Source organism: Synchiropus splendidus, chromosome 1 (assembly GCF_027744825.2).
Source record: "Synchiropus splendidus isolate RoL2022-P1 chromosome 1, RoL_Sspl_1.0, whole genome shotgun sequence".
NCBI lineage: Eukaryota > Metazoa > Chordata > Actinopteri > Syngnathiformes > Callionymidae > Synchiropus > Synchiropus splendidus.
Window position 1 is genome coordinate 30268121 of NC_071334.1, and position 12555 is coordinate 30280675.

Genomic DNA, 12555 nt, shown 5'->3' on the forward strand with positions numbered 1-12555 from the left:
TGTTCTTTTAACAGACTGGGCATTTTCTTTAAACAGTAATTGTAAAGGTTCCCCTAAGTCCACGATAAATGAATTAATTCGGCAACAGTGTATATTTTTTTGACAAGTTAGGACTTCTGTTGCGCTTATGTAATTTTATTTATTTATTTTTTCAGGTGGTTAAACATTCTTTTTCAAATAGTACAGGGGTGCTTGGCTAGACTCAGGACCTGTCCGAAAAGAATCCTGTCAACCAAGTGACAGGTTTCCTTAGAAGAGGGAAGTCTGGGTTTATTTGCTTAGACTGCTCCCTCACCTTAGTCACTGTCAAGTGCAAGTGTATGGCACTATAAGTGGCCATATGCACACCGGCAACCACAGCTGTATTACTACTCCTGTGTGATGCTATTATTAAATCTTATTATTAAATCTTTTCTGCAGTAGTCAGTAGTTCTGTGATGTCACCCATTTAACTTTCCTGATTCCAAACTGAGTTGTGGGGATGCTCAGAATGCCATGCCTCCTTGTCTCCTCATCTGTTGTGCAGCTGTGATTCAGTTGTCGTAAAGCTGTTCTTTAAACCCACAACACAATTAAAACGTCATTGATAGTCAACAACTTGGACAGGGACTCATGCCATGTAAATACATTCTTTTCTGCCATCATGATCCCACCCAGCAGACCTGTTCTAATGGCTTGGCCTATTGTCATTTCCCTCACTTAGGCAGACGCCTGTTACATGTGAATGCATTGGTTATTGCCGTCTTTGCCCTTTCAGGCAGTTGGATACAAGCTGCTGCTCCAAACCAGCTCACTGGAACTTAAAATGCCTTCTGGACAGAGGGTGAAATGTTCTCCTTGACAAATACCTGATCTGGTTGCCATATCCAAAACACTTTCCGCCTCGTGACCCAGAATACTAAGCTCTCTCACAAATATCGTGATTAACCAGGGTTTGTGTTGCCCCTGGCTTCATTGCTTATTAACAGGAAGGTTTTCAGGATCTTCTCACTCTTTGTTGAACTAATTTGCTCTCAGTATTTATTTGTTTAAAAGGTGAAGTGTTGTCCCATGATAATTGAAGTGAACTTCAACCCCTCCTTTTTTGCAAACATTTATCACCTTAGGTTTTCTTTATCAAAATTGGAGTCAATTTGCCTATAAGGACACATCCATTTTAATGTTCAGTCAATTTGCCTATAAGGACACATTCTTTTTAATGTTCAGTCAATTTGCCTATAAGGACACATTCTTTTTAATGTTCACACGCTCACATGTATTTTTTAATTATTTGTTAGCAATGAAAACAAATTAAGTTTGAGTCGATTCATTGTTATTGTATTTAATTAAAAACAGTCCAATTTTCAACCTGAATCCTATCTTGTACATATACTTTATATAGAGTATGCATTTCACTTTTCATGTTTTTGAGTATCTTACAAAATATATAATTTTAAATGTGTGATATTGAAGCAGTTCTATTTCCCTGGGGTTAAGATACTGGTTCCATAAATAGCGTAGTATTTAACTGGGCGACCGTAGCGACAGTTGTTGAAGCTCAAACATGCAAATTCCTCTGACGGCTGACGTTAAATCCTCTTTCCCTTTAGCTCTTTCACTCATCTCGACACAGTTGTTTGTGTTTGAGAGCAACTCTGGAGCAAAAACAGTGAACATCTTGCTTAGACTTACTGCCCGAGTTTTTTTCATACATTTAGCGCCCTCTTTAATATCTGCTCAGTAAAGACTGAACAAGTCAGCAATATTGTGGTCATTGATGTGACTCACATATTGAAGTAAATTAGATCTCCTATTTTAATTTTCCCACTCAGCGTGGTATCATCTCATAACTGTTTGCAAAGTTTCATGCGTCTGGAGATGCGTAATTGTGCTATGCTTATGCAGTCAAGACTGACTGTGTAAACTAAGACGACTTAGTATGTATATGAACTGTGCAGTGCCATGTCATCACAGCAAGAATGTTGCAGTTGGAAATCAACTAACGTCAACGCTTGAGTGTGAAGCAAAGTTGTGTATGTTCTTCCCAGTGCTTGCATGAACTTCTTCGCGACTGTAAATGTTCTCGGACTGGTGGTCTTCCCCCCCAAAATATCTGAAAAGGCCTTTTTAGCAACGTGACTACTTTGTGTCGAAACATTAAACCGACTGTGCCAATTATGTTTCTGCAGGTCTCTCTGCAATGCTACATCCAATAAAAACGGGGCAGCCAAGTGGTGTCAGTATGGAAATTGCTGCAATCGGCAACTTGGCCCCAAGTCCACAGAGTGAGGCAGTGGCAGATGAGCTGCAGGAACTCTCTCTCAAACCTGATCCGATGCCTCTGCAGGAGCGAAAGAATGGTAAGACAGCATGCGTTTTGTTGTTTGGTAGCCATCTCATTAGTCGTACATTTTCATCGTACCCAACCTCATGTGTGTTTTTGAGATGTCATTGGTTATGAACAGGAAATGAAACATACTACACACAGTTCAGCTGTGGTAGCTTGCAAAAGTTCAGCCCTGAACTTCTACTTTGTTCTCGCTTGGTAGACTTATGTTCTGCTTCTGCTCACAATCGATTTGCTTAGATCCATGTGATGTCATTATTTTGGCCTCATACTTGACATAATTGTGGTCGCCTTCCAACTTTTTTTCCATTCTGAGTTAAAAGTGCATGCGGTGCATGTTACATAAGTTACAATTTGTTCAAGAAGAAGTCAGATGTGTCTGTACATCGTGTTCAGCAGGAAACTTTCCTCACTGCCCAAGTCATGCTGAAGAATTAGTGGCTATGGTGAACTCCCATTTGTGTGTGTGGACACATGAGGGTAGTGTGATCACAGCAAAGATCGCAGGGAAGAAGTTGCTTTGCTAATTGGCTTGCTTCTCTGTGCTGACCTCCTGGTGCACTGCATTACAGTAGTGGCTGACGGTTCTGCATGTGGATCCACTGGGTGGATTTAGTTAAATATCCTATTAGTGTTGGTGTAAGTCACTCCAGAAAGCTGTTTTTCAATGCTAACATGCTGTCAGTCCCTTATAATTATGATCATTTGGTGATTTAATATTCTCAAAGTAGAAAGTTTCTGTGCTTCTATCTGAAATAGTAGTTCATGAAATGTGTAGACGAAATGTGGCTTAAAGTTCATTGCTTCTAGGCATCTGCAGGTAGTTTAGTAATCTTAAATGTATCTTGTTTTTCTTGCTGTAGTGCCTTTAAAGGTGTCAATGTCTTGCATAACAGTTTTTTTTTTCACGTAGAGCAGCCCAGCAGGCTCAATGTGAATACACAAATGAACTCTCTTGGTGCCGTGTTCGAATTAAGCTTCCAGTTGTTTTCCAGAAGTCTCATAATGTTAAGAAGGGATCTTCTGATACGACTTATTACTTGACCATTTACAAGTACGAGTATAGACATTTGAGTGATACAGAGTTCAGATACAAGTAATTACTAATTAATAATACCATGACAACCATTATGATTACTTCCTACTCGTATAGGCATTCAATCCTTCCCTTGTTGATCCCAGGGGTTATGTTCCGGGACCACACGCGTGGAAGTTGCGGCACCATAATGTAACCCCGGGTTAGCACTGCCTGTCTGTAGGATCCTCGGAGCCACGTGGAGCTCTTTTAAAAAAAAACAACCGTCACCGTTTTGGAGTCGAACGGAGTGTGGCATGACAGCATGCGACCATCCTAATTTTCTTGTGAGTTGACAGCCGTGTAAAAACCTGTAATTCACTGAATCCGCGTAATATTGTGAAGAAATCAGGTCTGAGTAAGTACAATGAAATGGGCCAGTATTGGTGTTGGTGCCAATGCTGGTATGGGGACATCCCTAATATGAATTAACTTTTTATCCACTTGGTACTTTATTTATTGTTGTTGGAATACATTATTATTGTATGATTCCTACTTTTTGATGTGTAGACACACACATACACACACATGTTTGTATTGCTATCTGTCTGTCGGGACATTGTGAGGTTTCTCATGACCATAATGCTTTCCCCAGCCTCTCACCCTTAACCCTCCAAAACACATGATTGACCTTAACTAGGACTTTGAACCAAACTAAACTTATTTGGAAGTCTTCATCCTCAAATTGAGGTTTGGACCTGTGGGGACCCGTAAAAGTTCTGCAACACATTTTGGCAATGCAGCCACATGGAAGTTGTTTAATAGATTTGATCGCATGAGGCATGTTTTCCCTTTTTTTTTTTCACCGACTGTCCTGAACGTAGCATGTTGCTGCAGTGCTTCCTAGGCATTTCCTGAATATGTCAGTTAAATGGGCAAGTTAATACAATGAATTTTCTCATTAGATGACACTCTAATATGCATTATTTACTTTTCCTTTGATCCTTGGCTTTTTTTGTCAGTTCTCAATGCAACAGTGAACAGAAAGATTTCAGCCTCCAGCAGCCAGAGCAAGTCACAAGACTGTTTTCCTCCCAGTGAGGCACAAAAGATACACACTTTTCATTGCCTGAAGGCACCACTCCCAAATACAACCCACCTTTCTTGTGAGGTCGCTCTGAGAGCTGGCATGTTGCTGCAGGCACTTATGCGCTAAATCTAACCAGCAGTGCTTTGTTTGGGTGCACTTCAATGTATTCTGCACACTGTGGAATGCCCACTTTCAGCGTCTTATCACACTATCTACCGCGCATTTGGTTATGCAATCCTTTAATTGCGCAAGGCTTCTTCCTGTGTAATGGACCGGCACAGGAAGATTGATTGTCCGACTGAAAACAAGTGTGTGTATATATAGAGGTGACATGTTTTCCAGGATGAGGATTGGAGACAGATGTTAGGGTCACCCCTGTGTTCAAGTGCATTCTGATCCAGGGCATGTATCACTGACACACTGGGGCTTAAAACAATTTACATTTCCTGTTTTTCCCGCTTCTTACAACCAGAGCTGCCCATTGTATTGTGATTATATCCTTTCAGAAATCAGAAGCAGTCGAGCTAGTTTCTGTGTGGGAGTGCAGGCATCAACATTAGTAGGAAAGCAAGAAAGAGGGGAAGGTCATGTCTGTAATGGCAGTATTGCATAACTTTTCGGCGAGGGAACAGAAGGAATGGGAGAGAAAATGAAAAGGAAAGTGAATAGCATGCAAGTTGAGGCGCCTGGAATCAACTTTTTTTTGTTTTGCTTTGTTCTGGAGAAGCTGGAGAAAACTTGAGCATTTTAGACACTTACCAGTGAGTTCATAGTGACAACTTTGTTGTTATCCAGAGAGCTAAGTGGGACAAACACAGCGACCTGCACACGCCCTCTGAGCTGAGGCGTGCACACACATGCAGACGGGCTGTCTTGAGAAAGGGAATGTGAGGTGCAGATACAGTCTTGGGAGTAGCGTCACAGCGAGGAAGAGGTGTCTTCTATCTGCCGTTACTGGACTTCTTTCATTCTCTTGACTGGGACAGGTCAGAGTATGAGTCGCTAATCTCACCAGAAGGGCAAACATATCAGCATGGTCCAGAGGGATATGACTATTCCGTCAGGTAATGACAATATCTGCATTCCCCGTGGTATCAATTTATCTAATGAAAAACTGTATGAAGCGTTTGCTTAGTTCAGGTGTGGTTGAGGTGCCTCATGTGTCAGTAAATGTTAGTTGTGTTGACACTGCAGTCATGAGTTCTATTTGTAGTTTAAAAAGTGACTTGTTATCTTTAGTGCATAAACAAGATTTGATGGAAATATATTTTATACTACAAATATTCATATTTCATAAGCATCTGAAATAGTAACAGACCATGTTGCTGTGGCTTTCACTTTTTCATTCATTTAGACAGTGGGGGAATAACTGCCTGCATTGATACTACAATATGAGTTGTTTTTTTCATCTGTGTTCATAAGTTTTAAAGTATATTTGAGTGTGCATTTCTGATTCAGTCTAATTTTTGTCCCTTTCATGTGTGTATTACACAGTCATGCAATTCTATTTCTATAAGTCATCGACTACACAGTGTAGAGTCTGTGGTTACTTTTTCTTACCAAGCTAATGTTACTCGATAAGTTCAATGGCCATCCAATCAATTTCCAACCTTTTTCACTGTAATACGTGTGCTTTCTGCTTTCACACTGCACTGCACCATCAAAACAGCCCAGACAGGCGTCACATTATTCTTTTTATGTGCACCTAACAAAGGCATTAACTGTGATTCAGAAAGGCGGCACAGTAGTGTGAGTTGTTGTGGTCATACTCCCCAATGGATATCACAACTAGACAGGGCAGAGTGGCCACAGATAATGACCAGGGACTATTAACCATCTGGGTGAGCAGCAGGGCCGGCAGAAATTCCTGCAGTATTTACTTTCTGATGGAATGTGTTATCTATTCGGGACTTTTAAATAAAGACTTGGTTCCGATCAGTCACAGAGCAAACATTTTCTCCGCTGCCCTTGTGTTTCCATCACTTTATAATTCACTGTATAGTCTGAGACGTGAAATGAACTTGAAACGTGTGTGTACTCGCTCTTGAAGGCATTTGTTTCTATCCTGGCACTGCAGTGACTCAAGGATGGTGGAATTATGTAACAGACTGGGTGGGTGCCAACAGCAGAGGCCTGCGCTGCACTCTGTTAGCCTGACAGTAGGAGGAGAGAGGGGAGGATGACTTGGATAAACTGATAAATGTCAGGAAAGAGGACTTAGCCTAGATTGAAATTGAGAACTTGAAAGGGAAGTGTGATGTAAAGCCTGGAGAAATTGACTGTTGCACTGGAATGAATGCATCTTTGTTTTTTTTTATGGATTTCTATCCCTGACAGTAGGAAAAAAAAACTTGCAATTTTGCCGAATCATGTACATGTATTTGGCATCAAATAGGATAGCAGTTTGCTTGAAGTTATCATGTATTTTATATCTCAGAATTGCTAAAAGTTGAAGCTGTAAAAGTAAGCAAGGGCTGATTAAATATCTCTGGTAGTAGTGTTTCTGTTCAAGTCCAGTTCAATTACTTGAGACTTGCAAATGCCACAGTTATGTACAAAAACATTGATCAACTGATGTTTTTTGCTTCTTGCACGAATGCACGGTTTGAGCCATCAACACTAACACTTAACATTTCACATCTGTCACTTTTTATGTCTCGGACATGCACCAACAGACATCGGTCTTCTCTTCTCATTTTCACATTATGTCCTTTCTGTATTTGCGCAAGCACATATTCATGATTACCATCACAGTGCATTCTTGTTAGATAATGACAAGTGAGAGCCAAGCATGGTCTCGCTCAGATTTTTAGCCTGGAGCCTAAGAAAACACAGATATTGGTCGATCTGCTCGTTGAAACAAGAACATTACACACACCCACCCACAGCTACAAGCCCACTCTTGCTGCAGAGAAGTCTTTAAACATACCCACAGAGACAATGAATGTCTAAACAAAAAACAATTGGTTGTCTGAGGTTTTTCCACTTTTAATTATTATTACTACATGCTTTATCTTTCAAACCTTTCATAGAGTGGAAGTAATGTAAAAGGAACACAACTTAAATTTGTAGCTTTGCCGGCAATTTCCCCTATTTATTAATCAGTGCATATTCACTGACCATAAATACAATGTGTGTAATGGTTGTGTGAGAGTAACAAAGCAGTTTTTATAAGCAGCAGTATGAGAGAAAAGGTCGCTGCATTTTGCAATCTATCGACAACATTGAAGAAAACATCTGACTTTAATGTAATTGTGTGATGTATTTCATTTGGATGGTCTCTTTCATTTAACGTTTTTTCATGCCCATGCAACTCGGTCAGTGAAACAAACATATTTATCATAACATCTAGTCTTGAATGTCCTGTCAGCTACGTAAAAGCAAGTAAGGTCCTTCACATGTAAAAGGTTAGGTTAGCTCAATTAACAATGTTCTTTCCTAATTTAAGCCACTCCTGTACTCTCGGACATGAGGTACATATCCTGCTGCTGATTTGTACCTCGGTCTTGTCTTTCTGAATAATGGAACAGCCATTATCCTGTGACTCATGTGCCAACTTGACGTTAGCTAATGAACAATCCAGAGGTCAGTGTGAGTGAACAGGCTCTTGTTGTGGTTTGAGTCACACATCCTCTACATTGTTCTGAGTATTGATCATAAAAAAACGTGTTAAAGGATAGAGAATAACGAGAAAAATAATTTCAGAAATGTAATATGTTCAGTGCTTGAGTTAAGCAAATACCGTGGCACTTCATTGATAAGTGTAGACTTCGAAGGATTTGAGGAAGTTCAGAGGAGGTTTGACTCCCCCTCTGTCAAGCCTGCCGCTGGTTCAGCTGCTTGTCACTCAGTACTGTTTCTGTTAGGCCTCAAATACACTATTGATGGATTTTATTATTCATCTTTCTAATGTGTGATTGTGAAGCAGTCGTAAATTTGCTGTATGCAAGCAAAACGTGCAAATGTATGCTACTCTATGTTGTAGTGATGTTTATTCTCAGGAGCTGTGTAAAGCTAAACAGAAACTCCATAAGTTGCACACTGTCTATGGGAATGTGTACAGGGTCAACAAGCTGTTATCGTTATTTAAACTTAAAAACTGTCATTCATATTAGTAGATCGTCCTCTGTTAGAAACTGAAGCATTTCATTAGAGGTAGTATAAATCACATGCTAATAGAATCAGCCAGGCCGTGTCATGGAAAGCTTGTTATTGGCCTCCTTTTCTTGCTGAGACTGTTGTTTCGGAGCAGACAAGAAAAGGCTGTCATGCTTGAGGAAAGAAAACCATGTTTCCTCTGTAAATGGGGCAGGAGGTTAGGGGGTTCAGGACGCTTAAAATCATTTTCAGATGGTAGGTTATGTAACAGTCTGTGTTGATTCACTCACAAGGATTCACTCTTTCCAGATCACTGCCGCCCTGTTTGTCCTTCTCTTGCTGACTTATGTTCTTGTTCTGTAAATCTGTCGACTTCCCGCCCGATGAAACTTGGATTGTGCTTCCACAATGGACAATTGTTTCAAACACAGGCCAGATGGGTGAAGCACTGATTGACTTTTAGTAGTAACAAATGCAGTTACAGTTTGTCATTCAACAACGTACAAGCCCTTTTTTCATCGACAGAATGTGACTAAATCAAGGTAGAATCCCTCTTTCTCTATAGTCAGCTTATGTGAGAACTGTAGGTTTTTTGCATCACCTTCACAAACAAGAGAGCTGCAGTTTATTCAACCTCTACTTTGGGGAAGGAACCATAGCATTGAGACATTAAAATATAAACAACATGCTCTAAAAAAATATTTACATTAAAGCTAGATAAATGTAAATTTAAATTTTCTTAAATATATTGATGCAAAACAGCCTTACTTACTATTGTTGGATGTTTTTTATGAATGCATTTCACATCCACCTTTTAATACCATAATTACTGTGTGTGACAATTATTAATCCATATATTTCATGCATGTATATATTGACTCTGGCACCATATGGTGATCATATGTGGAATGGTGATAAACGGATTAATAAATGTGCATTTAACAAAAGCATATTCAGATAAATTGTTGAATAAGTGGAACTGTTTTTAATAAGTGCATTACTCAATAGTTAGTGAAAGGCTCATTGCTTTCACAGCCACCACAAAACCTATATTGTTTAAATCAATGTCCACAGCCAAAAATGAGCAACTCTTGAAATATTTTAGTTTGTTAAATCTGATTGCAAGAGACAAATACACATCTGAATGTGATTGATTGTGATCTATTTTTTCACGTCCATACGTACTTATATGAAGGGATTTGAATGACTAAATGTTGAGTTCACACTCAATAGATGAGTTGCACACAAGGTCATGCATTAAACTATCTTTGTGTTCATTAATATTGACACTATTAATCCAGGTATTGGTGGTATAGTTGAGATTACGTAATCACAACAAGGACAGTATTTGTACGTGTCAATGGATAATCACTAACTGTAGGAAATGATGCAACTGTTCTGGAACTGAACATAGAAACATGAGCCGAGAACTGCGTTGTAATCGACTGTAATTTCCTTTAATTACAGCCAATTACTCCTGCGCTCCTTCTCAGTTTCAAACGGTTGTTGTTTGAATGAAGTAAGCAGACCTCCAAGTCGAAATTACACAGTCATGGTGTGCCTCGTCTCAAAATGATGTGTCCCTTTCTGTTTTACTTCAAATGGCAGTACCTTTTTTCTTTTTCTTTTGTCTTTACACATCACCAAGTTATTACTGGTTATGTTTTGATGTCTTGTTATTCTTGCCCAAGTTCATGCGCACACTTTTGTTATTGGTTATTTTAACACGTGGGTTGCATGTAGCAAGTGCATAGTATTCATGTAATATCATGTTTACATATAGGTCCCACGCCCTTTCACTAATACAGTAATTAAACATACATGGATATTGTCAGTCCTTTAGTTCATGAGATCATAGAAGGATTTCCTACAGGCTGAGTTTCTTGGCCAAATCTTATTAGATCAACTGTTAAAACAAATCTGCAGCTTAATGTCTGGACTGTGTTGCAACCAAACACTGTTAAATTCCACAGTCAAGCAAGGTGAGGGGTGAGGGGTGTTTCAGGAAATAAAATGAAAGAACACCTTCTGTTTTCCCTGCTGGAATGTTAATGACTCGCCTGAGTCTGACTGGGAGTAATGGGATGATTCTGATTCACTTGTTGAAATTTTCCTTATTGCTTTTAGACAATAGGCTCTGAATAAGACATGCTATACGTGCAACTCAATTTTAATACAGCGCCTCAACTTCACTTTCTAATGACCAATTCACTGGTGGTTGGTTCGCAGCTGCAACCTTCAGAAGTTAGTTCGCAGTAGTGGACCATCACCAGTGGGTATGTTGTATTCTCAGTCTGTGAAAGTAGGTGCAAGTTGATGTACTGCAAATGAAATTAAATATAAGGCTTTGGCCTAAACCAGCTACATAAACTCAACAGTCAAAAATATATTGGCCTATACACGCACTTTTTACGTACCAGATGCATCTGAATGAATCGTTGTCTACGTTGACTGCTTGGTGGTTGGATGAAAACAAATAGTCTTTGTAAACAAGAAACAAATGTTTTCCGAGTGACTTGTCATTTTGGTGTTGTTACCAGAGTCACACTTTTCAGTGCTCCTCTACTTTAGTTCGTAGCTTGTTTGAATGTGGGCTGGTGTGATAGAAAGCACAGAGGTTCTGAGAAACTAAAACGACACCCAGAACTAGAACTCTGTTGGTGTGAAAAGCCTCATTGTCACCTGTCAATGCTGACGTTTGACCACCCCCCGTCTGAAGCTCTAACATGTTGATCATTGTCATTTCAGTATAGTGTCTGTGTTGTCTTGCTACATATTATCAGTTAGTTCATGCTCACAAATGTGGCAGTCATACTGATGCAAGATGCTGAGGGAAATGGAGAGGGAACTGTATTCTTTCCTGGTCTGTGTGTTCAATCAATTTTTGTTGTGAAACAAAAATTGAAAAAAAAGCTTTTGTTTTTCATTGTTCATTTTCAAAACAGATTGCGTCGAAAAAATGGCAGGTCATTTTTCATTCAGTAGATAAGGGGACAAAATTAAATGAGTGCTTTGACTCCAGACTGGCGTGAACCATACTGTAAACAGAAACTAGGGAGGAGAAACATGGAGAGTTACATGTTGTGCAGCAAACCCATTACAGTGTGCCTTTCCTGTGGAGTGCAGTTGGAGCAGTAGCTAGTTATTCCAGTACAAATTAGTCTGCAGCACATAAAATATTCATTTTAAATCTACTTCCTGATTTTTTAAAAATATTTTTGTTATTCTGTTTACCATGAAAAATTTACTGCATGAAAAATAACTTTTTTTTCATGATTTTTTTTTGTTTTTGTAATTTTTTTCTTTTAAAATGAAAATTGAATGAACAAATGATACGCTGCCCTTTCCTGTATTCTGTTTCTGTTTGTGGTTTTATTAATTTATTGTTATAAGTTGTTTTGTCTCTGTATTTAAAGTAAAGCTTTAAAATGCATGGCCAAAAGCGTGCAGTCCAGGACAAAAACAATTTCTCCCACTCTAAGAATTATGTAGCTTGCTTTTTTTAGCTACTATATTTTTTTAATAAAATAGTTTTGGTTCTTTTTCATTTGGGTTTTTTTTTTTATACAAACCACCAACATTTAATTCCTTTAAAAGCACACCAGTAATGCACTTGCTTTGAGTGCTTTGTGCTTGTCATGGTGACCTATGGGAAGTGGTGGGGGAGTTAAGGACCTTGATGCAGTCCATAGACGGGGTCTTGGCACTGACTTGATTTTGGGGGGGGGGGGGAGTATGGAGGAAAGAGGCTGTTAATAATGTCCAAGGCCAAAAACTGTTCTACTGTTGTCAAACCAACATGTCTCCCAAAAGGCCAACATCATCACCCACAAAACACATTGGCTTTTTTATGCTTTAGTGTGTTAGACCAAACTATGGGTGTGTCTGCTATGAATAACAAAGGGATGGTTTGTCTACACACGAGGCGATTTTGATGTCTTCAGTGTGAATAAAAGTGATTAATCTTCTTTTATTTAAGTCATCAAAATTACATTGTCTTTGAACCTGCGGTATACTTATAATGAA

The 12555-nt window shown here is 39.2% G+C and overlaps 1 protein-coding gene across 3 annotated transcripts in view; it reads left to right on the plus strand.

Moving 5' to 3' along the window:
• Positions 1–12555, plus strand: part of mrtfab (myocardin related transcription factor Ab) — a 35180-nt gene that overhangs the window by 1750 nt on the left and 20875 nt on the right. For 2 of the 3 annotated variants that reach the window (XM_053859348.1, XM_053859365.1), the window contains exon 3: positions 2169–2339. In XM_053859348.1, coding sequence (XP_053715323.1) covers positions 2180–2339 — 160 coding nt within the window. In that variant the 5' untranslated portion in view covers positions 2169–2179. Of the gene's footprint in view, positions 1–2168; positions 2340–5000; positions 5496–12555 lie in introns of those variants that run through there. The other variant, XM_053859375.1, reaches the window with a different exon arrangement.